This window comes from Nicrophorus vespilloides, unplaced genomic scaffold (genome assembly GCF_001412225.1).
Source record: "Nicrophorus vespilloides isolate i.1.1-1 unplaced genomic scaffold, Nicve_v1.0, whole genome shotgun sequence".
Lineage (NCBI taxonomy): Eukaryota > Metazoa > Arthropoda > Insecta > Coleoptera > Silphidae > Nicrophorus > Nicrophorus vespilloides.
The window spans coordinates 69,149-96,029 of NW_017099526.1; the positions used below are offsets into that span (position 1 = coordinate 69,149).

Sequence of the window (26,881 nt, forward strand, 5' to 3'; positions counted from 1 at the left end):
TGAACTGGAAGGCCACAGTTGCTGAAACTTAACGCTGATGTAGATCACTAGCTCTGAGATTGCAGAAGGATTAGTTTACTAACTATTATTAGTGGTTATTTGTAATAATGGCTTCTCCAAACGCCTCAATCGGAGAGTATTCCTGACGATTCGACATCTATAATTTCAATTCTGATTGCTATTCTTACATAAGTGATAAGTTGTAGAAAGTCATTGGATAAATAAGAAATTTTGTATAAAAACAGAGATACAAAGAACTATTGTTTCCACGCTGGAGCGGATGGACATGTTTGCATGATCGGGGCAGCACATCTTCGGGGTTTTCAGGGATAAGGGTATTTCTCTCGGAGGAGTGGAATACTTCAGCAGAAGGATCAGCGGCGATGGAGGCATTCAGGATTGAGATTCAGACTGGTGAACTGGAAGGCCACAGTTGCTGAGACTTAACACTGATGTAGATCGCTAGCTCTGAGATTGCAGAAGGATTAGTTTACTAAGTTTACTAACTATTATTAGTGTACGATTCGACATATATAATTTCTATTTTGATTGCTATTCTTACATAAGAGATAAGTTTTAGAAAGTCATTGGATAAATAAAAAAATTTGTATAAAAACTTTTTATTTTGCTAGAAAGGCCCCAAATATCGAAGATAATTATTATAATAATATATACAAGAACTTAATAATTAAAAATAATAATAAAAATAAGGAGAACAAAGACACACATTAAAATCTAAAATAGAAACAGTATAAAAATTAGGTCTTTTCGCATCATTCCAAAAGAAATGAAAAAATAAGTAGTCTTTTGCATTAAAAAGAACAAATACAGAAGAAACATGCGAATGCGCTACGAAATCTTGTTTCTTCGTTCGGAAGGAATAAAAATAAAACATAATAATATCACAATTCATTCGATTATACTCTACAATTTTAGTCCACAAAAAAAAATAATAATATTATCGTACAAAAAAACAGTAAGAAGTTGTAAAAAATAATATGTTATATAACTTAGCATTAATCTAATGCTATTATTAATAAATGACTCATCGAGGTTAATTAGTGATTGAGCAAATTCATAAATTATGTTTCCGGACGGATTGGTTAAATGAACAAGTTCTATCACAATAACTAAAATCGTCTTGTTGTTGTTGAGCAAATGAGTTTTCGCTACTCCTGTTCTACACCACACCTAATTTGTAACTGTTAGTTTAAATTTTTGTTTAGCTTTAAACACTACCAATACTGGAGGTACATTGGAATGCCACAGTTGATGCTTCTTTTGCGCGCGAATTATACGATCCGAGAATCCGGGATGTTTTCTAGCAGACTGTAGGAATCACGTACGATGAGCATCTTGTTGTTGAAGCTGTTGCCTCTCCTGAAAGTCTTCATACCGACTTCTATAGTCTCCTTGGTGAAGACTATCGATTTGTAGGTGTTTATGAAGACGCCGATCAAGACGCAGCTTCCCAGAAAGATGAAGCCGTATGTTAAAAGCGGTGAAGCCATGTCGGAAAACGTCGTAGCTAAGTAAATCCATCGCCTGATCGGAGGTGTAACATCACTTATTCCCTGCGAAAATTGTTATTAATAAATAAAGATTTTATTTATCTAATAGTTTCACACCTCTTCGATCCACATGATGGGAAAGATGATGCTCGGGAAATTGGAAACAATGCGCACGTTCGGCGCTCTATCCACTTTCAAGTTCACCTGCAAACGAACCTTCGCTTCCAACGGAACCCCGAGTTTCTAAACAACAATCGCGAGAAAGAGAGAGAATTAATAACAATATTTTTACCATCTTTTGTTGAAAGCAAACTCACTGGTTGTATTTTGAAGTACGTGCTGTGCTTGTCTTTATCCGGAGAGAGTCCATCGATTTTCTCCAAGAGACTAACGTCGGCTTTGTAGAAGTGCGGATTGGAGACGTACAGTGGAGCATCTGCAATAATTTCATTATAAAATTGATTAAAAAAAAACTTATAAAATTACCGTAATGGCATGGTCCAATGCTTTGAAGTCCGCTCGGTGGACAGTATTGGTTTCCAGGACAAAAGCATTTGTTCTTGGTTTGGATTTCCGCTGATTCGTACACGTCTGTTGGAGGCGTGTACACATCGACCGAAATACCTAAAAGAAGACATCAGTTTCCAAAAAAATTGCGATTTTCTATAGTTTACCGTGTTTAATCTCGGAATGTCTGTATCTCAGCGGAAGAATCCTGCAAATGTCCTTATCGAAAACGTGAATTACATCTTCTTTGGTGAAGTGTCTTGGGGGGAAGAAGGATCCTTCGCTTCCTTTCAAATTGGAGCAAGGACTATCCTCCCAGAAAGGTAAACGATCTTCACCGTTCATCTTCTCCATCAAACCAAACTCCTGCATTCCCGTTTCTCCAGTGTAAATTGTTTGAATCTCCTTCAAAGTTCCATTCCTCTGTAAAACATAAGTATTTAGTTACTATTCAATATACATTTCTAACAGTTTGTCATTACAGTTATTTGAAAAAAGTTAGAATTTTTGTTACTAAAAAATCAGTTAATTATAAAAAAAAATGAAAAGAATATTAAAACTTTTTGTGAAGTATCTTGTAAAATGGATAGGGCGGATATATCCGCCGCTTATGCGCAAATGACTAAGAAAATTATAAAATGAATGAAGACTTACTCCATTCAGTAGTCCCATTTTGTTATCCTTCGGTTTTTTATGTTTCGGATAAAAGTGATGCGCCAAATTGACTATTCCATCCTCGTAACCAAACACCAGATCCTCGGCGGTCAATGTTATGAACGGTTTGTGCGTTCCCACGTTCAGAACGAATGATATCATGCGTTGCACGAAGCTGCTCAGCGAATTCGATTGAGTTGATAAAGACTGGAAATAAACAAATAAAATTCGTACAATAAATCCAAATTATTATTTTTTTTTTTAGATATTTACCAATAGAGGGATGTTTGGTACTGTTAACTTCTCGTGTTTATTGACCGACATTTCTGGAACAAATTGGAGGATTTTCTTATGCTGAAATGTCACCGTTCCGTTGTCGTGGAATTTTATGTTCACCTTTTCCATATCCTCTCTGAAATTACATAAAAAAAAATACATGAAAATGCAAATTTTGCCAATTCAACAAAATTAATGCAATTTACATAAATAATGTTTAAAATCTAGTTTTATGTAATTTTCAAAAAAAATAACAACATTATAACAATGCAATTATGAAATCAACAAAATGAATGTAATAATTAAAAGTTACGTAATTTGTATAAAATATAAAATAATGAATGAAAAAATATATAAAAAACGATTGAATCAAGTATGTTTATCTTATCGTCTAGACTCGAGTCAGAATTTTCTAAACATCTTTTTACTACGTCTCATTCAAGTTCATTCATAAATAAATCGTATTTCTGCGAAACCATACACGTTTTTTGCTACATTTCTTTATAGTAGTCAAATAGTAGTATTTTTTGTCAAATTTAATGTACATCAATGAATCCATTCATTATATACAAAATATAGGTACAGTTTGGTTGCATAACTTATAATTTTTATCTAAATATAACCAAAATTAACAGTAAAATCTTATTTTTCGAAAACAATTAAAAAAATCAAAACTATTTTTCCAATTATTAAAATCTAATAGGAAAATCTTCAATTTTTTCTTAGTAGTTTAAAGAATTAAAGAAATATATTTCAACTATATGTTTAATTGGTTTTAATTATATTGATTAAAGTTGCGGTCGATTGGAAAGAAAGAAAAATTGTGTACACAGAATTGAAAGGAACGAAATGTAAAAAGCAACAACCCATTGGCAAAAGCTCGAGTTTAAGAGTAATTAGAAAGTATTCGTAAAGTAAAATTGGCGCATGCATTGCATTACTACACACACCGCGTGTGTCGAAATGAGCAATTAAAACTGTTCGATTCAAAAAAAAAAAAAGAAAAAATTTTCATTATTACGTTAGTTCATTTCAATTGCTACAATCTCGCAATATTTCCAATTACCGATCACAATTAGAAGCACACTCGTCCCAGTTATTAATGCTTTGTATAATTTTATTACAAAATGTTGATTTAATACTTTTTATATGCGATGCATTACAAAATGTTGATCCAACCTCTGTTTTTAAGTATTCTTTTTAGAGTTAAGTATTTGACCTTATGTTCAAGTGCACTGGGTTATATATTAAGAAGTTAAAAAAATTGATCGCTGATGCAGCGTGGGTTTTCGAATCAGATCATATTTGATGGAAATTCAATTAATCGTTGATCGTTTCGACATTGACATTCCCGATGCTCGAAGTACACGTCCTCCAACAGAGATATGCTTTGGCTCCTTCGACGAGAGTCGTTCAACCTAGTTCCACCATTAATAAGCTCTCATTTACACGTTTTTGTTATTGATGAGGCGGCGGCTACGAGCGGACAAAAGCAATAAGTATGAACAGTTTATGAGTCGTAACTTCGAAATTTACGATCGTGCTGTGACAAATTATCACTGGAAAACAATTACACGTAAATGCATCTTTGACACGCTCAATTATCGCATCCAAATGCCAAACGCATGCCACTTGTAGTAAACACTTTAGACACGGCTTCAGTTATTTGCAAATTGCTTGTGACAAATTCTTGGAAAATTTCCAAAACAACCACTGTTTTAACTACAATTTTCGCATTCTTCTCATCTACAGCTATACCTCGCATAGTGCGACTTCGATCAGAGATAGTGCGGTTTGTTTTTTCTATGATTATTCCTTGATTAGTCCAGTTTACTAAATGTTTTGTTTCATTTTTCTATAAACCATTTAAGTTTTTATTTTGTAATCAGTAAATAATAGTTTTTTTTTATTTACTTCATCAATTTAGAATTTTAGTAGTGTAAATAAAAAAAATTCAAATTTTCTTCGAAATGTCCAAATAAATTAATATTTTGCAATTATCTAAATAGTTTTCTTTAAAAAAGATTAGTATTTGAAATATTCAGAATTTTTCAATTTTTTTTTAAATCCAATTACTACATTTATTATTTGTGAAAAGATAATTGAGAAGATGAAAGTATCCGAATTATGAAATATTACAGAAGAGCTGTAGTTGTTGCATCGAATTATGTACGAGTTGCAAAACTTTATTTGAGGAACGTCGCTCATTTGAACTACTTTCTTTTCGTCTCAGCGTTTACCGAATTGCGAAGGTCGCGGATTCGCCACGTCGTTACGTAAACAACGCAGAAAACTCCGTAAAACGTCGACAAGCGATCACTGACATTACGAGCGTTACACCAAACAGATCTCAACAGATTGTCAATGAATGAGGATAACCTTTTACAAATTTCTACATTGCCTTTTATAACAAACAACAAAATAATAATGAAATATCAGAGCTGTTTAGTTTTAGAAATTGAGTAATTTAAACATGATTTCAGTTATTATTATTACTTGAATGAAGTTTTCTTTATAAAATTGATTCTAATTAGTTTTTTATTAGTAATAATTACAAAAAAATATATTAATTTTTTTTTCTTATAATTGAAAAATCTTTAGTTTTTGATGATTGATCATAAAAATATATTTATTTTATAAATATTTTATTATTATTGCAAAATTTCTTGTTCTTACTTTCTAAATTATTTCAATATTCATTATCCTACAATATTTAGTATAAAGTTACGAACTCAAGTGATAATTTAATATAAAATTTCGACATGAAATTAGCAACAATTATCAACAATTTCGCAACGGTTAATCCAATCGTTAAAAAAACGTTTACAAATTATGAATATAGCAGATTATGAGTTAACCTTTAATCCTTTACCAACATTCTTTGACATCGCTTTTGCATCGGAAGCACAATTGCATCGAACGACGGACAAATTGCGTAATCACTTTCACTTTGCAGCGATAAAGGTCCGGTGCGCATTCTGCGTTATCCGTCTTCGTTTCGTGCCCTACTTGTCGTTCGTCTCTTGCGTAACAACAGTCTTGAGATTTACCAAAGAAGTCCACGCGCATTCCCGAAGCTCTTTCTTCTATGAGTCAAATTACCTTGACTTTGCACAGTGGATATTCGGATATTTAGGCCATTAACGCGAAATTCCCAAAACGACAACGATCGTTACGCAACGGTTTACTAGTTCGATGAGTTTATTGCAAAATCGCCAATTCGTGGGTTTACCTTTATTCGTCACACCTTGAAACTTAAAGGATTTTTACCAAAAAAAAATAGCCTTCAGCAAAAGAGAATTATTATCCTTGCACAGTGCGTCTTCCAATAGTGCGGCAAAACAAACTTTTACTTCAGCAAAAATAAAAGAGATATTTTCGAAAGAATTAGCAGATTCTAAAATAAACAAACAGAAATATTTTAACTAATTTTAAAGATTACTCTTACGTAACTATTAGAAAATTACTTATTGTGTATAAAGAATAATTGTAATAATTAAAATAAGAAAATTGTGATTGAAATAATAAAATTTTGACTGTAAAATAATTTTATTTCTTTTTATATTTTTATGTTTATAGAATCAAAAGCTAATAATTATTAAACTATATTCTTTAACTATATACATTTTTTTACTACAAATTTTGTTTATGAAACCGAAATTAATTACTAACAAACAAGTATTAAAATAAATCCGACAATTCATTTTAAAGGTCATCAACGTATGTTTTGTTGTTGTTATTGTTATGGCTTTGAAAGACAAACGTTATAAATAAATAATAAAAATAAACAAGTAAAATAAATTATCAATTAAAATTAAATTAGTATAAATAAGATATAAACATCATTACGCAATAATTCAAATTATCGTTGTTATTATTAGCAGTGCAGGCGTATCTAGCTTACGTAATAGCTAGTTTTGCTGAACCGGGAAATCCCGGGACAAATTTCTTGGCTATTTTCGAAAAATGTATACCCGAGAATTATCGATAATAATGTAGAAAAAGATATGTATAATGCACTTGGAAAGCGAATCAGAACTTAAATCTACATAATCAAGAAACTTATAAAGTTGAAGAAGATATTTCTTATGGTTGTTCAAAATTATTCAATTAATGAAACGAGTCTAAAATCTCGAGAATTCCCGGGAATGCCTTAAAGAGTTGTCGAGATTGAGCAACTCTAGTAATAGTTAATAGTATTGTTTTTTTGAAGGGTGGATGAGCAAATTAAATATTTAGCCCCAAAGGCAAAAATTAGATATTTCTTCCTATACGCAAAACTTCCTTGCTGCCTTATAAAGTCCCGGGACAAATTTCTTGGCTATTTTCGAAAAATGTATACCCGAGAATTATCGATAATAATGTAGAAAAAGATATGTATAATGCACTTGGAAAGCGAATCAGAACTTAAATCTACATAATCAAGAAACTTATAAAGTTGAAGAAGATATTTCTTCTGGTTGTTCAAAATTATTCAATTGATGAAACGAGTCTACAATCTCGAGAATTCCCGGGAATGTCTTAAACAGTTGTCGCAACTCTAGTAATAGTTAATAGTATTGTTTTTTTGAAGGGTGAATGAGCAAATAAAATATTTAGCCCCAAGTGCAAAAATTAAATATTTGTTCCTATACGCAAAACTTCCTTACTTCCGCCAAGACTATTACCATTTCTTTCTACGATTTACATGTTTTCACGAAGGTAAGTGAATGGGGAAATAAATCCTCGTTCCCAAAATATCAATCAAGGTGATCAAAAGACACGCTAATAAATTATAAAATAAGATAGAAGTTTGAACTAATTTACTTTCATAATTTATTATACATTTCCGTTAATTCCATTAGGAATAAATCAAAGGATGGGAACAGGCCTTGACTTAGAACTTGGACGACTCGTGTATCGTACGAACATACACAAGTCTGAATGGATAAGTAAGAATGAGTGAACGGCACTTGATTTACAATTGCTAGGCTATTAATAGAACCTTGCACTAATTCATTCGAATGCTTTCCTTTCTTAATTTTTTTCTTTCTTCCAATCACCAGAAGCTCCAATTCAAATTTATTATGCTAATTCCAATTACCTTTGATAATCGACTGAACACACGAAATCATTCATTTCTTTATTAATACATTGAAAAAAAATAAAACTACCAATTTCATTATCACGGTGAAAAATCACGTTAACCATAGCTTTTCCCAAAGTTAATAAACCATTCAAATCCATCCTCAATATTTAAATTGTTTACCACGTGAGACAATGAACTTTCCATCAAAATTCATGGTAATTGCGTTGATTTTCTGATGAACAAATATGTGAAAAATAAGGCAAATAAAAGGAAATACACAGACTGGAATTTATATGTGTTTAATTACTTTACAGTCAATAACACTTATATTTATTCAATTAATTTTATTTAAAAATATTCCTTTTAATTGTTTCATTAAAACAATGATACGTCGTAATAAAGTTTATATAGAGACTTGTTTTATGGTGTGTTATTAATGATTATTACGAATAAGGAAGTGTTTTACTCAATGCCAATATTTAATTAATTTGTACTTTAGTATTGATATTTCATAAATGTTTATTTACATCGTGAAATGATTATTTAAATTTTTTACATAAACAAATTATTTTTGCGAAATCTGTAACTTTATTTAATGATGTTATTCCATTTCCCTCATTTAAATAATAATTTATTTACAAGCAAGGCAATAATATTTTTATTATGCTTTAAAATGAATATTTTTAGCTTTTTAATAATTTAGTGTAGACAAGTAATTTTCTGTTACCTTTATGAATACTACTGTTTTTTAATGTGCATGAAAATAACGTTTCCCATTCATAGCTAATTTATCTTAATATGACTTTAACAGTAAAATAGTAGTTTTTCTATTTTACATTAAATTAATTTGGAATTACTTGTAGTAATTATATAGTAAATGGATCAATTTTTTTGTAAAATTGTTTTAGTAAATTTATTAGTAATTTCAATATTTTGGTTCAATAATATTTGAACAAAATACTAATAGAAAATTAATATATTTTATTGGATTTTTTTTCACATTTTTGTTAACTTGTAGTGTTAATTAGAATATTTTGATTGAATGTTTTTCTAATAAAGCAAGTAAAAATGTATGTAAACTAACTTTTGGTAATTTTGTATTCATTCTTAATCTTCTAACTAAATATTATAAATGTCCAAAGTTCAAGGTATACCAAAAACGTAGTTATTTAATATAGATTTAGTAACGAAATTATAAAAAAATATAATATACATTCAATGGCATATTTTTTAACAGTTGCCATATATTTAAATAACATATTTTTTACTAAAGGCTTCGTCCTTGCAAATATTTCCGTTAAGAATCAACAACAACTACAAAAAAAAAACAAGAACAGGAGCTAATGACGAAGAAACGCGGAACCGACAGAAATATTAAATGCAGTTAAGGAAAGCCGTCGGAAGAATCTAGAACAAATTGCATAACACAATTGCTGTCTTCGTACCTTTGCGCGCATTACGCAACACTGCGGTAACCTTCGAGCGATTGACCCGACCTTTGCAATCATCATACTTGCTTTATTTTCCCTCAGAGGATTGAGCGAAAAGGAACAAAGATAAAAAAAGGTTCGCATTGACGTCAATGCAGCTTTTGTTTCTCCCATTTTTCTGACCGGTTTATTCTTTGATTTTTTTGCTTTATTTTGATGGTGCACTCACCGATACACGAACGGCCCAATTTCCTGCAGCCTGGGTTTTTCCCCCTGACTCAGGAATGTCTCCGGATTGGTCATATTGAAGATGTACACCTTCGTCAGTCGGATGACACCAGGTTTCTGCCAGTACTGGAAGCTCAGCGATCCGTTCCACAGTCGCAATTGCTGCAGCAAAGTTAAAAGATTAACACTCAATAAATTTAACTTTATCGATGTTTACATACCTTCAAGATTAAGTAGTCAATCCATGGTATTGAGGAGAAAATTATGCCCATCGTTAGAGTGAAAATTCCTAAGAATATCACAGCTAACCTACCTGAAATTAAACATTTGTTAACATTATAAAAATATACAGCTCAAACTTTGTCTCAATTTATCATTAAGTTACAATAAAATTTTTGAATTAATTTACAATATGATACAAATATAAATAAGAGGAAATTTTAAAATCAATCAACTCGAACATTGAAAAATCATCTAAACAAACAATTAACAGCGTTCAATGATCACAAATCAAGAATGTCAAAGCAACAGAAAAAATATAATGTGAAACAATAACACGAGGAAACTATGTTTACGTAATTTGCAGTCGTATAAATTGTTGTGATCAAAAGACGACACTGAAATTATAAATTAGTGCACGTTAATGGGAAGTAAAAAAAATGTGATAATGTTATTTAGCAAATGGTTTGCTGAGAAATGCAATTAATTACAAACTACAGATTATTTGCAATTATTTCAGATGTCTGTTGCATAAACATATTACGCATTTTCTATTTTCTATGTAAATAGTGTAATTCATAAATTATTATTGAAAATGTTGTTTTTCGTATACAAAATTCACAGCAAAAGAAATATATAACTTTACTACAACAATTGAAGTACAAAATCATAAAACTTCAAATAGTTAAGTCAGAAGTCTTAAGTACAAAATTGAAAATTTTCATTTATCAAAATAACTTTGAAATCAATTTTAAACTTTTATTTATCTTTACAAAAGTGCAACTACTTAAATGTTAATATATTAAATTTAATGCAGTAAATTCAAACTTTTCATTACTAAAAATAACTTTTAAACTATCATCAACTTTGATTAACATTTTGACTTTATTACAAATTAAGTACAAAGTTTAAACTTTTCAATTAAAAAAGTTACATTGAACTAAATTTTTAACTTTCATAAATCTCCACAAAATTCAACTGAAATTTAAATAAGAAAATTGAAATATTTTACTACTAAATTTAACTTTTAAATAAAGTTCAACTAATTAACTATTAACATTTTAAGTTTACTGCAGTAATTTATGTAAGAAAATGAGAGTTTTAGAATCTTCAAAAAAATTTGCAAAAAAAAATTATACACTATTTATTAAAAATATTTTTTAAAGTTTTAGAATCTTCAAAAACATTTGCAAAAAATATACTTTATTATCGAAAAATTCTAATCAAATCCTTAATAAAAAATTATATAAAAATTATTTCCAAATTAAATTCTACTCTACAAAAATCAATAAAATCTACATTTTTAAATTAAGATTCAAGTATTATCGTATTGTTATTATTGATTTACTATTAAATCTATACTTTCATTGAGAATTTCCTTCTTTTCTTACTTTCTCATTATAAAAAAAACAACAAAAAACGCCAATATCAATGTACAATTAAATATTAATGCAGGCAATTGCACGAGAAGCGATAATTATCATATAATTACTTATCACGAGCAGCGGTCGATACCCTTGAATTACTTTCGCTAAGGCCAAATTCCAACTTATTCCGTAAACAAACAACATCCAAAGCTACAAAATCAAATACACAAATATTTCAATCAGTTTACATAACAAATTGTTAATTTTTTTTTTTTGACAAATTAATATTTAACTAATTATTTTCATTTTTTTTTCCCAATTTATTTGATAGTAAAGACCAATAAATTTAATTTTTGAATTAAATATTTAGTAATAACTCGCAAAGTGCGGTTTCGATCAGTCCGAAAACACTTGAAAACTTCATTTAGCGCCCATTTGAATATTTGGGGCTCACTTGATTTAAGAGGTCCCAGACTCTTGCAAAATAAACTTTGGCTGTTGATTTATATGAACTTATATTATGATATTTTGTTTTCTATGATGTTTAGTATGATTTCTATGACTTTTTAAGGAATTTCTAAGAGTTTTCTGTATGATTTCTAAGGAATTTTTATGATTTCAAAATTTCTATGAAAAAAAAAACAAGAGAGAGAGTATATTTTGAAATTAAAGCTAAAACAGTAAATGAAAATCAATCAAACTAATTCATTAAAAAACTAAAAAGAAGCAAAGGAATTGCTTTAAGCAGAGAATGTGAATGAATATATCCCTGATTTAAGTAAGTGTTTAGAAATCCTTTTCGATGTTAACAGGAAAGAGGCCAAATTACTGCGGCGAATCATAAGATTCGGAAAGCTGAATTGAGAAGAGAAAACTGCAATTTGGAGAAAGCTCTTATTTCATATATATATAAATCGTTTACAATTAATAAACTTTGTGATATGATGCATTTCTTGTACTATTTCCAATTAATATCGTAGACTTAATTGGTATCAAGATAAATTGAATAAGATTTTCCTTCATTTTCTTAAGAAAACGTAAATTAATTAGTAAATACTTGGATTTCACTTTAACACTTTAAATGTTTGAATTTTAAGAATAATTTAATATTAATATTCATTTCAATTTATAATTTTAATTACATTTACAAATCGTTATTTTCTTAGTTCAATTTATTACTAACCGATATATTTGATATTAATATTAATTTGAAATCAATAAATTTTTATGTTCACGTTATATAAATTTTATTGTAAATCAAGTTTTATAAATTACTTTTTCTTACTATTCAAAAAGTTACATTTTCTCCATTCAATTAAATTTCAACATATTTTTATTACATATACAACAAAATGCTCGCATTTACAATTTTATACACTCTAACATTATTGTACATTTCTCTATATTTTTAAGTTATTCCAATATTATTGTAATCACTAAGATTTTTAAATTATTATCATGAATTTGTTCAATTATTTTCAAAATGAAAAACTTACGTGACTTGATTTTTTTAATCCATCGTTTAACTTTATCACCCTTCTTGTTGATCTGATTCTCAAGCAAAATTTGATTTTCATACTTCAGCAAATAATCGGCCACAGTGTTGTAAGTCATGTTGTAAAAAGTTCACTACCGAAATTAGTTTCCCAACAAATGTTTTTTCCTTTGCAAATATTCTCGCCTACTACTAGTTAAAGATCACCACTATAAGAGATGTCAAGATACTCTGAATGATCTGATCAGATCGAGAGCGCAATATTGAATGAATAACATTGTGCACCTATGATATGATAAATACTAAAAAAACACGCAATTAATTTGCTTCGATCATTAAGTGGAACTTAGTAGTTTCGACAGAGAGGGAATTCACAACGGAGACGACGTCTGTATTATTATGATGTTGCTATAATTACGACGACCATACTTGACTTGATTTTAACGGATTGTTTTTTTTAATGCAGTTTCAATAACCAGATTTTTCTTTTCGTGCAAAATACAATTTCGATATTTCTTGATCAACAAAACAAACTAACTAATCTACATTTATAATGAATTTATTTTTTTATCAAATTTTAGAATTCTTGTTAGAATTGTAAATTAATTCATTAATATGCACATTTTACAATTTGTGCAAATTCTTCAATTTAAAATCAAAACATTTGTTTTATATTCTAACAAATTTACATTTTTAATTTAGTTGCAATTGAATTAACCCTTTCCGGACGTGCACATTCAGAATTAAGTAAAGTTGGGCGAATATATCCGCCGTTTGTCCAAAAAGTGGTTAAGTGAGTTTAATTTTTCATTTAGTCAATTTCTCCAATTTGAAATCAATAAATTTATTTTATATTCTAAACAATTTTAAAGTTCTTGTTAGCAAATTTTTACTTATAAAACGTTTATTATGTTATTAGTTTTGTAATTGAATTGATAAATATATATTCCGGACTGTTTGAAACCGGACTAATACATATAACAAATGAGAAATAAAAGCAATTATTTATAAAAAAAAATGTGAAATTTTTCTGAATTAAAATTTAGTTTATTTTCAAATTTTCAATCCGGACTGTGTGAGGAATTGCTTTGAAATAAACACATTTTTCTTTTTGCCTAAATTTTCCAATTTCAAATCAGAATAAAAGAAAGCAATGATTTTCTAATTATTTTACAAAAAGTCATATGTATAATTTATTGGTGAGATGAGATGTTGGAGATGTAATTGAATTAATAAATAATTTTAAAGGGAAAGCACTTGGAAAGCAATAACCGTGGGAAAAGAGCGTTGTTTTCTTCTTTAAGTTGCGGTTAAAGTGTAAACTGCGGATGAATGGATAGTAAACTAGCATTTGCATCTATTGAGGTAATTAGGCCGCAAAAGAATACACATTTTTTTTACTATTAGTCTCAAGAAATTGCGGATGAGAAGAGTATCTGATTACAGGATAATATGAACATTAGAAATTTCTACTGTACGAATATAATTTGATTAAATGTAAGAAAAACTTATAAACAGAAAGGACAAAAATATGAATTTATTTAATTAAATTGATAATAATTTAAATTTCGACGAAAAATATAAGAATAATCAAATATTGAGATGAAACACATTATTATAAAATTTGACTATTATACTATTATACAAAATTTACACACAAAAATATGTTTATTTAATATGTATGAGTTTGTTATATAATAATACTCAAATATTGATTATTATTATCATTATGAAATTAAATAAAATATTTGTTGAATTAATCAATTTACAAATAAAAAATTATATTGGATGTTACGAAAACATTAATTAATTATTGAAAAATTGATGTAAAAATTCTTACAGGTTATTTATTAATTATTGTTCGAAAACGACAATAATACATATTAATCAATTCATTAATTTAATCATTGCCAAATATTGAATGAATTGTTTGCATCCTTCTGACGTCAATTAAGAAAAACAGATTTCTTTTTATTATATTTTAATCTTTATCTTAAACCTGTCTGATTGATTCTCAATTCATATTATTCAACTGAATTAAGGCTAATTTATAAGAAATGCATTAAGATACGTATTCACTTGCACTACAATTGTAATTATATGCACGTGCATAACTAATGATCGGTGATTACGTCGCATTCTGATTAACGTAAATTTTGTTTGTTTGCAAATGTAATTAAAAAAAAATCCATCCAAGTTAATTAACGTTAGGTCATGATAATAAACTCAAATTTCATTCAAATATAGAAAATTTTGTTCAAAAATACAATTTTATAAAAAACAAAATATCAAGTTGTAATATAAAAACTAAAATCGTTTGAAATATATTCAAAAATGAATGAATTTTGTAGTCTAATTTTGCAATTTTATAACGAAATTCTTTGAGAGAAATTCTGAAATAAATACAATTTATTTGTCCAATTTAAAGACAAATTATGAGATTTTTTTTAAAGATCTTTCAAATACAGTTTGAAGAAATAAATTTGTATTTAAAAGAAAATATCATTGCACAAAAACCAAATTCAATTGAAGTTTTGTTAAACAAATTTTTCAACTCATTTTTCCTAATAATTATTTTGTTTTTGTGAAACTTTACATTGAAATAATCAAAGATGATTTAAATTTCAAGATTCAACTGAATAAAATTTTATAATATTTTTGTTTCTAATCAAATTTAATACAGTTTCAATGAAATTTTTTATGTCTAAAAATAATGAAAGTAATTGTAATAATGATACTCACTGTATTTGACTTTTTGCGAGATGAGCATTTGCATTTTCGGTTTTCCAGAGAAGAGCCGATTCCTTGCATTCTGTCCAACCACCCTTAGGGTCGACTTGTGCGTCATTTATCCTGGCACAGGTCAATCTGGAATAGAAAGAAAAAGAAAAGAAAATCATTGCATGAGCAAATTAAATTTAATTGCATTTAGAAACACAATTGACGTATTCCTTAATTGCACATTACATAATGTGCATTATAGTTAATTTTTGTTAAAAAACGATACAAGAAGTAGCAATTTTTTCCAAAAAGTATATACCAAAAAAAAAAAAAATAAGAAATAGGAATACGTTTCGTTGTTGTAAAACCTCGCATAGTCCGGATAATCAGTACCGCCAATATCCCGGACTGTTTGAATCTGCACGAAAAGAGATTTGACTGCATAAAAAGGAAAATAAATTAATGAATATATTAGAATATTGTGTATAGAAATGTTTATTTAGTCATTTTTTTTTAATTCGTTTTGAAATTTTGAAACAGGACTATAGACAATCCCGACTGCTCGAAACCGCACTATACGAGACATTAATTATTACAATTTAGATCGATTTGTGTGTCATGTATCCTGTGACAAGTTAATCTGGAAGAAAAAAATGAAAAAGAAAACATAGCATACGCAAATTGAATGCAATTAAGGAAACACGTCAATTACACTTTGAACTTAAAAATTACATTTAGGAAAATATTCATATTTTATAATTATAGTAAATTTTTGTTAAAAACGATACAAGAAGTATGAATTTTCTCCAAAAAAATATAATAAGAAATAGGAATACGTTTCGTTGTTGTAAAACCTCGCATAGTGCGGGTAATCAGTACCGCCAATATACCGAACTATTTGAAACCGAACTAATCGAGGACTTTAAATCTGCACTAAAAGAAACTTGACTGCACAAAGGAAAATAAATGCACATTTGTGAATAAAATAGAATATTTTGTGTACAAATGTTTTAGTATTGTTTTTGTCAATTATTTAATTTGTTTTGAAATTTTCAAACAGGACTTTAGTTAATCCGGACTGATCGAAGCCGCACTGCGTCATTTATTCTATCACAAGTCAATTTGGAATAGAAAGAATGAAAATAAAACATTGCATACGCAAATTGAATGCAATTAAAAAAAACACGTCAATTACACTTTGAACTTTAAAATTACATTTACGAAAATATTCATATTTTATAATTATAGTTCATTTTTGTTAAAAACGATACAAGAAGTATCAATTTTCTTGTTCTTCTAAAACCTTGCATAGTGCCAATATCCCGGACTGTTTGAAACCGGACTAATCGAGGACTTTAAGAACGTACTAAAAGAGACTGTTTACAAGGGGAAAAAAGATCAGAACAATAATTTTGTGCATATTTTTTTTAGAATTTACTAAGTCAATTTTTAGTTGAAATCCGTACTGATCGAAGTTGCATTATACGAGACATTTCTTATTACATTATGATAAAGAATTCTTATATTCATATTTTGACAAAACTCATTCATACACAATCTTTAACAAACAAAAATTGTTATGTTTTTGACCCAAATATTAAAGTGTCTACAGAAACAGCAAATGAAAAAAAAACATATTGTAACATGTTCATTAGCGAGTCGCAAATGATATTCGCATGCAAAAGTGCAACAGTGCAAGGTTTTGCGACATTTCTAATTAAACGTTTTTCATAATGTAATTTTTCAATAATTTCGCTTCTGCATTCGCGTTAATGCATTTACCCAGAATCAATCAAACACAATTATGTGCTTCATTTTGTTTTGCAATTTTGCAAAAAAATTATAACGATATTTTCTAATTAACAATATCGGATGTTTATAAGCACGAAATCAATTATAATTAATAGATTTTATACAACGCGTGCAAGTTATTAATGTGAATATTAATTTATTGTTTACATTTTTGTATTAAACTCTATAATAATCATATAACATTGAAATGAAATACTAAAAATATTTGTCGTATAAAGTAGAAAGTTCCAAACAAACATAAATAAAAGAGAGAAAAAAACGGTGAAGTTTCTTAGTATTATTACGTTTTTTAATATGACAATTTTTTTTTGATTTACTGTAACAGTTTTATTAAATTAAAATAAACGAGGAAGGCAATTAAAATGTCATTTTTATTTAATTAATTGAAAGCGTTTTTTCTTGAACAAAAAAAAAATGAGAATTTTCATCTTTCATTTCTACGTACTAAATCAACATTAAACAACAAATTAAATATTGGCCACGTTTTCAAAATATGATTAAAATTTTGACGACAGAAGAAAAATTTAATATTATTATTTGTTTTATAATGTTTGTCATTTTTTTTTTGTTTATCTAATGAATTCTAATGAAATTTTCTTTAAATTTTCCAAAATTTTCATTCATAATATCATTTTTTTAAATAAATTATAATTGTATAATAAAATTACTTAATATAAATTTATTACAGGAAAATCAACTTAAAATTATTGAAATGACAGAAAATTATTCAATGAAATGTATAAGTTACATAATTATCGAGCGAAGGGGTTAAATTTATTGAATTCGTGCTCTCCGCTTTGAACACACTTTTGTCACTTTCTCCTCAACATACGTTTAACTTTTGCACGACAAACTGCAGCAATATTTCCGCACAATAAATATCTCAATTATGTAACGAACGAAATTGTTGTCTACGAATTATATTTTCTCATTTTTTTTTAAAAACATTGTTGTTTGTAAAATTAATTCTGATTTATAAAAAACAAAATCATATAAAAAACAAACAAATATTGAAAATTACTTGCAAATTAATTATGTACGATCATCTAATTACAAGTAAAATAATTATGATGAAAATTTCTAGTGACTTGAACATAATTTACATAAAATATGTTACAAAAAAAAACATTTAAATCATATCAAATGTAATTAAGCATTAATATAATTTTTTAAATGAAAAATTATCTAAAACTATAAATTAACTACTATAAATTCAAAAAGTTATAAAAGAATTCTTTATGCAAATTACCTCAATGACAAAACATTCCTATTTTTGCAATCAATCTTTACGAAATAAGCGGCATTTCGCAAATGAAAAAAAAAAGATATTGAAATGGAGCACTTTCTTTTCCTTTTTCTTCCATTTACGTTATTGTCGTTCTTTTACTATATACCAGGAAACGATTAGAGTCGACAAGCGTTTCTGTTCTAAAGACAATCGGTCATGTGTGGTTGAGTCTCCCCGATCCAAAACAGCACTTTCTTTGTTGCCCAATGCTGCCTGTCGTCTCTTGTATCCGAGGATGCAAGATTCCTTCAAAAGCCTCAATTAGAGTATGCATTTTGTGCTTTTCTCCTTCGACTCTTCGAAATATTTCATAAATAGAGAGCAAGTCCGGTAATCATGGAAAAATAATATTCACGCACTGATAACTCTTCGGTGCGCATTTATTCGGTGTCTCAATACCAAGTTTGTTATATAAGAAACATTCTTCTCTTCGCTCTAGAATCCATAGGAAATATCTATGATTTCCTATTAAAATTGTAATAAAAATTCTGCTTTACTTCATTGGAAAATCATCAGGAGAATGAGTTTGATAAAATTAATTTAGTTTTATTTCCTCAATATTGAATCAGGTATACTCAATGAAGAATTATTTAGGAAAATTGTTAAAAAAATTACTTTCTAATTGATTATTATGAATCAACTTTATTTAATTAGGAATTGTTCAAGAAATTTGTCAAAATTATATAAAATTTCCAAGAAATTTTTTGAAAATATCCAAATTTTTCTCGAATGAATCTACTCCAATTCAAACAATTTTGGATATTTTCATAAAAACTGATTTACTTAAATGTGTTGGATAACATTAATTAATGGTAAATTATTCAAGAAAATTATTGTAATTTTATAAGGTTTCATCCCCAAACAGAAAGAATTATTTAAGAAAATTGTTAAAAATTTTGCTTTCTAATTGATTATTATGATTCAACTTTTTAATTAAGAATTGTTCAAATTATATAAAATTTCCTTTAAAATTGACACTAATAATTTCGTTTTATTTAATTAGTAATTATGAAAATATCAAAAATTTCCTCGAATCAATCTATTCCAACTCAGACAATTTTAGATATTTTCATAAAAACTGTTTTACTTAATTGAGTTTGATAACATTAATTTAATGGTAAATTATTCAAGAAAATTGTTGTAAATTTATAAGATTTCTATTAGAATTATCAATATTGATTCATGTATATTTAATGAAGAAGTATTTAGGAAAATTGTTAAAAATGTTGCTTATTATGAATCAAACATTATTTAATTAGGAATTGTGCAAGAAATAATATAAGATTTCGTTTCAAATTAACACTATTAATTCAGTATTATTTAATTAGTAATTATTCAAGAAAATTGTTGAAAACATCCAATATTTTCTTGTATGAATAATTCTAATACAGTTTTATATATTTGGAAATTATTCCAGAAAATTATTCGAAATATATATAAAAAAAATAATTTCTTTTATTCTTTTGCTAGTTTATTAATTATAAAATTATTATTTAGCCAATAAATTATTATTTTATAATTATTGAGCAAAATTGTTGAAAATTTTTATTTAATGAACAATTATCAAATCATTATTATTGAAATAATTATAGTTAATAAATTATTACTTATGAATCTATAATCAAAAACTAATAATGGGAATTTATTTAGGAAAATTGTTGTAAATTCCTTTCAAATCTGTAACAATGATTCAGCTTTACTTAATTGGGAAAATATTGTGGAAAATTGTTGTTGGGAAATCTTTCATGTCTTTAGGGAAATCGTGACGAGGCGAGGCGTTTTATAACGCCTCGGTGCGTTTTGCACGCATATTATACCATATTTTTCATTTATAATTGTCGAAAGGAAAAATACCTTAATTTTCCGGGAAAAAATATATTAAAACGACGCGGTTAATATATAAAAAACATAAAATAAAGTACGTGTTGCGTGGAACGAGTTAATTTAACTTAATGGCGTTTCGCAAATTTCAACGCGATTCTGTACAGCACGTAATTAATGTTAATTAATAAATGCTTTAATGTACATTTTTATTAGAAATTAAAAATAAATAAATACAGTGGAAGCGAGGTTTTACGAGTTTAATCCGTTCCAAAATTTCCGTTTTTTTACTCGTACAGTGAAACATACAAAAAAAGTTTGTTATATAAGTAACATTCTTCTGTTCGCTCTAGAATCTATAGGAAATATCTATGATTTCTTATTAAAACTGTAATAAAAATTCTGCTTTACTTCATTGGAAAATCATCAGGAAAATGTTTTGAGTTTGATAAAATTTATTTTATTTTATTTCCTCAATATTGAATTAGGTATATTTAATGAAGAATTATTTAGGAAAATTGTTAACAATTTTACTTTATAATTGATTATTATGAATCAACTTTATTTATTTAGGAATTGTTCAAGAAATTTGTTAAAATTATATAAGATATCCCACAGTGTCCAGAAATCCATCACTGGGACACGACACAAGTTTTAAAAATGATGTAGCAGGCGCGAAATCCGGGACTTCTCTTCTCATCGTCACTCGTTATGCGAAACGTCGCTCGTTAAGCGAGTCATTTTTCGTACAATTCATTTTGCTCGTTAAGCGAGATTCCACTGTACTTATTTAAAAAAAAAACAATTGAAATTGGATTAAAAAAAATGATTTTGTGACCATATGAATTATAAAGTTATAAACTAAATTAGAAAATAAAGATATTTTATAGTTTCTAATTTTTACAAAAGTTACTGAAAAATTACTATAGAAGACAACAGTCGTATTGAAAAAAGATTATTCACGTAATTTCATTGAAATTTAATAAAAACTTATGTAAAAAAAAATCATTCTTAAAATTGTAATTATTTTAAATACATTAGTAAATCTCATTTGAGTGACAATTTGTAAATAAATATTGTTGTAGTAAAAAAAACTATCTTTAATGCACGTACAAAAGATTTAAATTGACATTTAACAAACTATTACCTTGTAGAGAATTTATTGGATTCTGATGCAAATTATTGAATCCTAATGCGAAAAACAATCGAATGCAAATGAAACGAATTTTTGTTGAAATTCTCATTTCGATTATTTATTTACATTTTTTTTTATTTTCTGCCAATATTCATTTAGTTGTTTGTTTGTATTATCAATATTAGAAAAACCTCGCATAGTTCGCGTTTTCAGTTTACCCAATAACCCGGACTAATCGAGGAACTAAAAATAAAGAGCACAAGAAAATAATAATTATATACAGTAAAAACTGTTTTCGTAATAGAAACCGCATAAAAAAAATCGCACAAAAAAAATATTCGAAATTTTCATAAATTCTTACTATATAACAAATACTTTTGTACAATACATTAGAAAAACTTTTTTTTGTGTAGTGGACCAAATTAAAAAATCACAATTAGATTGACATAAAACCATTTTCAAAACATTTAATTTCTCATTGTACATATAAAAGAAATTTAAAAAAAATCACATACATAATTCACTTCTACTCCAGTTACTCCAAATTGTGCATTTTCTTGTGATGAATTGGTTCAAAATTGACTAACAAAATCGTTTGAGCTGGCGTACATATTCACACTGATATAAAACATTACAATGGTAACAACAACAGAATTGGTTGAATTTCATCAACCGCATAAAAAAAAATCGCATAAAAATTGATTCTACTGTAATAATAAATAATAATTTTTTGTGTGCAATTATTTTAGAATTAATTTTACTGAATTAAAATTTAGTTTGTTTTGAAATATGTAAACATATTGAGTAATTAAAACTGTTAATTATTGGCACGAATTTCTGAAAATCTCGTTATGCTATTTTTTTTAGGATTGATTGCGTCAATAAGACAATTGGTAGAAAACACGTCGTTAATTGCAGTAGGTGAAGTGATGGTACTTTTTTTTTCTCGAAACTGTCGCAAACGTCGTCAATAAGTTATTACAGAATGAGGCAATTATTCTAAATGTCCAATATCAAACAATAACATTTTCGTTCTAGAAAAAAAAAAGTATGCATCTTTATGTAATAACAATATCAACCGTTCATCAATACTTAGTTTAAGTTTTATTTATACCAATAAAAGATCGTGTAATTTGTTCAAATTAATTATATGTAATTAGTATTTGATGCTTACTAATTACATATTACGTTTTAATTCTATAAAGTTTTATCAATATAAAAAAGTAATCATTTATACGTATAGTTTAGAACATTTTTAATGATATGAGAAGAAAGTTATAGACTTAAATAATAGCATAAAATAAGAAAGTATAAATAATTAAATTAATTTGAAATAACTTAAGAATCTAAAATTGAAAATCTCATTAGAAAAATATCACAAAATTTATAGTTTTTCGTAAATTCGCTTTAAAAAAAAATGATCAGAATAATCAAATAAAAATCTTACCGAAAATTGGATTTTAAATATTTCTTTAATTAGATCCCATTACGTGCCTCAAAATTGTTTACTTTTTGGTAGATTTCACTTCAAAACTTTTATTTTATATTTAATTTTGCATTTTGACAAATCAAAATTATCAACAAAATGACAGTTTCCATTAGTTACGATTTTTTTAATTAACAAATGCGCAATGATATATACGATTTGTTTCATTATAATTTATTACGTTGTGTCAATTTGTTAAAGTGTCGCAATTAAACCGAGATGGCGCAAATCAAAATAAAGCAATTATTGAAAAATTATATTAATTTTAGTTTTAGTACATAATGAAAAATTATTTGTATTTATTAAATTTAATATTATTCAGTTTTCTACAAGATTATATAGTTTATTAATAAATTTCTTAAATATCTAAATTTACCGCGAAAAAAATGGCGGCAAATTTAAAATACAAGTTCGGTTTGGGACACCCTTTATTACTTTATATGGATTAATTATACAAAATTGTTGCATTAATTGTAATTTACTAAGAAAGTTGAAACTTGAAAAAAAAAATGAGCAGTAAAATTTAATACTGTAATTATTTTTATATCTTTTGTTGAAGTATGTGTTTAATTTATTTTTTTTAAAACAGTTGTAATTAACCAGTGTACACTTATAATTAAATTATGCAAACGACGGCTCATTTGTATACAAATAAATCAAAGCATACTCGTAAATCTCCGCAAATTTCTCGTAGCCATAACACCGAACCTAGACCTTCTTCGATCACGGCACTATTTAACCTACTCTGAACTTTGACCCGAATTCATCTCGCGTCACAAAAAAATACCAACACTTTCTCCCGTCTCCACAAAATTCCATCGCAAATCATCTTAATACGCAGACAACAATACCATCTTAAGACTGCGATCTTGACATTTCGCAAAACGATTGCGTAATACAATAACGAGATCGAGATTTGAAGCACACGAGACGTTAACAGAAAAAATAATCGGTTTCGTTTTCATTTTCCATTAGAAGAAAAAAATGTAAGTTTAGTCTCATTAATGTATACACGCAGTTAAAACAATCACGAGATTGGTTAATTAAAATTCACGATCTTTATACCATATATCATTAGCGGTAGTTAAGTGATGGTTGTCTTTGGAATACTGATGAGTGTGTGTTTATGAGACCGGCATAATAAGTTTAGCAGCAGAAAATGAAAACATTTTAAGAGCGTAAACAATTCACGAAGAAGGCAATTACTATAGATGGTATTGTTGTTTGTGCTTAGGTAAAATGTCACTAGTTTTGCTTCATATTAACTTATAATTACTTCATTCATTTATGCTCATGAAATAATCAAATTATTTCATTATTTATTTGTTTCTTTTACGTTTTTAATTAATAAATTTGTTTATTATTGTGACTTACTTGTGTACTGATGTATTTCTTTTCTTTGTTGACTAAATTACTTCATGATTTATTTGTTATTCCGAGACTAAAAGTTAACGTTTTTATGCTTATTTATCAGTTAAAATTTTACATGTTTTAACTCAGGTAACCGTTATTTTATAATTTGCTTAAATTTTTTCGTGTTCTTTTTCTGCTCAAAGTTAACGTTTTTAATTAAAAACTTTATAATTGTGATGTTATTTTTTATTCAAATTTACATTAATGTATTTATTATTTATTTATAATGAAAATTAACAACAACTAATGATTATCATATAATTTTAACGTTTTTAATTAATATTTTTTAATAAATTAGTTAAAAAATCATTAGTTAAAATAAGACAATTTTTTTCTTTAAATTTGCAAATTAATCAAATTATTCTATGACTTTATGCTAAAAAATTAACAATTTTATAAATATGTTAAAGCTTAATTATAAGTTAAAATTTCAATAATTTTAAATTTTGGTTTTAACGTTGTGATATTATTTGTAATGTTTCTTTTTTTTTTAGTTAAAATGTTACAACTCTTACTTCAGAATAACTTTTAATCATTTTTGCTAAAATTTATAAAATTATTTCATAATTTATATATTACTATTTATTCTAGAAATTAAAGTTTTACTTCTAATTAATTTGAGATATACTTATACATTAATGTAATTATTTTCGTTATATTTTCTTATAATTATTGATTTTATTTCAGTTTAAATTTATGAAATTATTTCATGATTTATGTATTATTTGTTTATGCTCAAAATTAAAGTTTTTCTTTAATAATTATTAAACTGAGATTTTCTAACTAAAACTTAAACGTGTTTTGTGTACATCCATGTAATTGTTACTTTTCTTTTACTTAAATAATTAGACTTTCTTGTAATTATTTAATTAATTTCTGTTAAAATTTTGTTAATTTTACTTTCGAAATTAACGTTTTTCTTTATAAATTATTAAACTGATTCTTTGTAACTAAAACTTACAAGTGTTTTGTGTACTTCCATGTAATTGTTACTTTTTTTTTACTTAAAGAATCAGATTTTATTCTAATTATTTAATGAATTTCTGTTAAAATTTTGTTAATTTTACTTTCCAAATTAACGTTTTTCTTTATAAATTATTAAACAGAGACTTTGTAATTAAAACTTACATGTGTTTTATGAACTTCCATGTAATTTTTAGTTAAAAAATCAAACTTTCTTGTAATTATTTATTTAATTTCTGTTAAAATTTTGTTAATTTTAATTTCAAAATTAACATTTTTCTTTATAAATTATTAAACTGAGAATTTGTAAATAAACCTTACATGTGTATTGTATACTACCACATAATTGTTACTTTTCTGTTACTTAAACAATCAGATTTTCTTGTAATTAACATTTGTCTTTACAAAATTGAGACTTTGTAACTACTAAGACTTACATGTGTATTTTTATTGCTTATGCACTGTATTGTTTCCTTTGGTTTCTGAACTGTTTATTGGCACTGAGTAAGGAATCGAATAAGAGTTTTCGGGTTGGACCGAAAACCTTATTTCTGAAGATGTACACTACACTGCATTCAAGAAACACCTCCGGTTCTATGTACACTCCACCGCTCATCAGACGCTCACGCAGAACTGAATCTTTTGGTAAGTAATTGGAAATGCTCAATCTTCGAAACGCACCGCCTTCCAAAAATTCAAAACAAAAAAGGAACTGCTTGATATCAAATTTGTGTTTTGCTTTTTTTCTTTAAACTAATCTACAAACAACAACAAAAAAATAGCGACCGACAAATTTAAAGACAGCAATTTTTAATTAATTGCACAAGCAACAAACTGCTCTCATTAATCTGTATTTGTGTTTTAATTAGTCACACTAAATGTTAAATCTGTAATGACCTCTAATCAAACAACGAATTTGTATCACAATTTATTTATTTATAAGCATTTGATATGTCCGAAATAAGCAGAAATGTATCCATAAATTAACGAATTGATGTCAACTTTTTTTTTGGATCTTATTCAAAACTTATTCAATTTCTCATTTTCTTTAATTTAATAAACTTGGAGCGATGATTATCAAACAATTCAAGGCATTTAAAGTTCATCACAGTTTACACGTTTTACGACGTAAAATAGTATTATTACGTATAGATTTATATACGTAATAATACTACATTAATGCGTAGCTTTTTCTTTCAACCTAATGAATTATATAATTAAGTAATTTGTAAACAAAAATCTGTGTATTTTGTTGACTATTTCGTAATTTATTGAGTTTCATTCACAGATTCAAAATGATTATTTCAAAGAATTTTTATTACTACAAATAATCAATTCGCAAATAAGAAAAAAACTAATTAATTATATAATCAAGTAGATTGTGATCAAGTTTCTGTATACATTTAGATGTTGCCTATTTCGTAATTGATTAATTCTAATTCATTAATTTAAAAAGATTTATGTTTCAGGATATTGTCTTTCTTAAA

The 26,881-nt window shown here is 26.9% G+C and overlaps 1 protein-coding gene across 2 annotated transcripts; it reads right to left on the reverse strand.

The window, feature by feature from the left end:
• Window positions 1-716: 716 nt before the first annotated feature.
• LOC108564658 (scavenger receptor class B member 1) lies at window positions 717-25,978 on the reverse strand. Of its 2 annotated transcripts, XM_017923741.1 has the most exons (11): window positions 25,832-25,978; window positions 15,498-15,623; window positions 9,896-9,987; window positions 9,676-9,836; window positions 2,946-3,084; window positions 2,673-2,879; window positions 2,186-2,441; window positions 1,998-2,135; window positions 1,829-1,947; window positions 1,629-1,754; window positions 717-1,574 (listed from the first exon to the last, which is right to left on the reverse strand). In XM_017923741.1, the coding sequence occupies exons 2-11, from the start codon at window positions 15,601-15,603 to the stop codon at window positions 1,293-1,295; spliced, it is 1,626 nt and encodes a 541-aa protein (XP_017779230.1). In that variant the 5' UTR covers window positions 15,604-15,623; window positions 25,832-25,978; the 3' UTR covers window positions 717-1,292. The 2 variants fall into 2 exon arrangements, with proteins under 2 accessions (XP_017779230.1, XP_017779229.1); XM_017923740.1 differs by lacking the exons at window positions 15,498-15,623; window positions 25,832-25,978 and adding an exon at window positions 12,757-13,004.
• Window positions 25,979-26,881: the final 903 nt, after the last annotated feature.

Coding starts and splice junctions, on each gene's coding strand:
- LOC108564658 (XM_017923740.1), bottom strand. CDS start 12,874: ATGACTTACAACACTGTGGCCGATTATTTGCTGAAGTATGAAAATCAA. Junction 2,136..2,185: donor ACATTCCGAGATTAAACACG/GTAAACTATAGA, acceptor GTCTTCTTTTAG/GTATTTCGGTCGATGTGTAC. Junction 1,575..1,628: donor CCATCATGTGGATCGAAGAG/GTGTGAAACTAT, acceptor CAATTTTCGCAG/GGAATAAGTGATGTTACACC.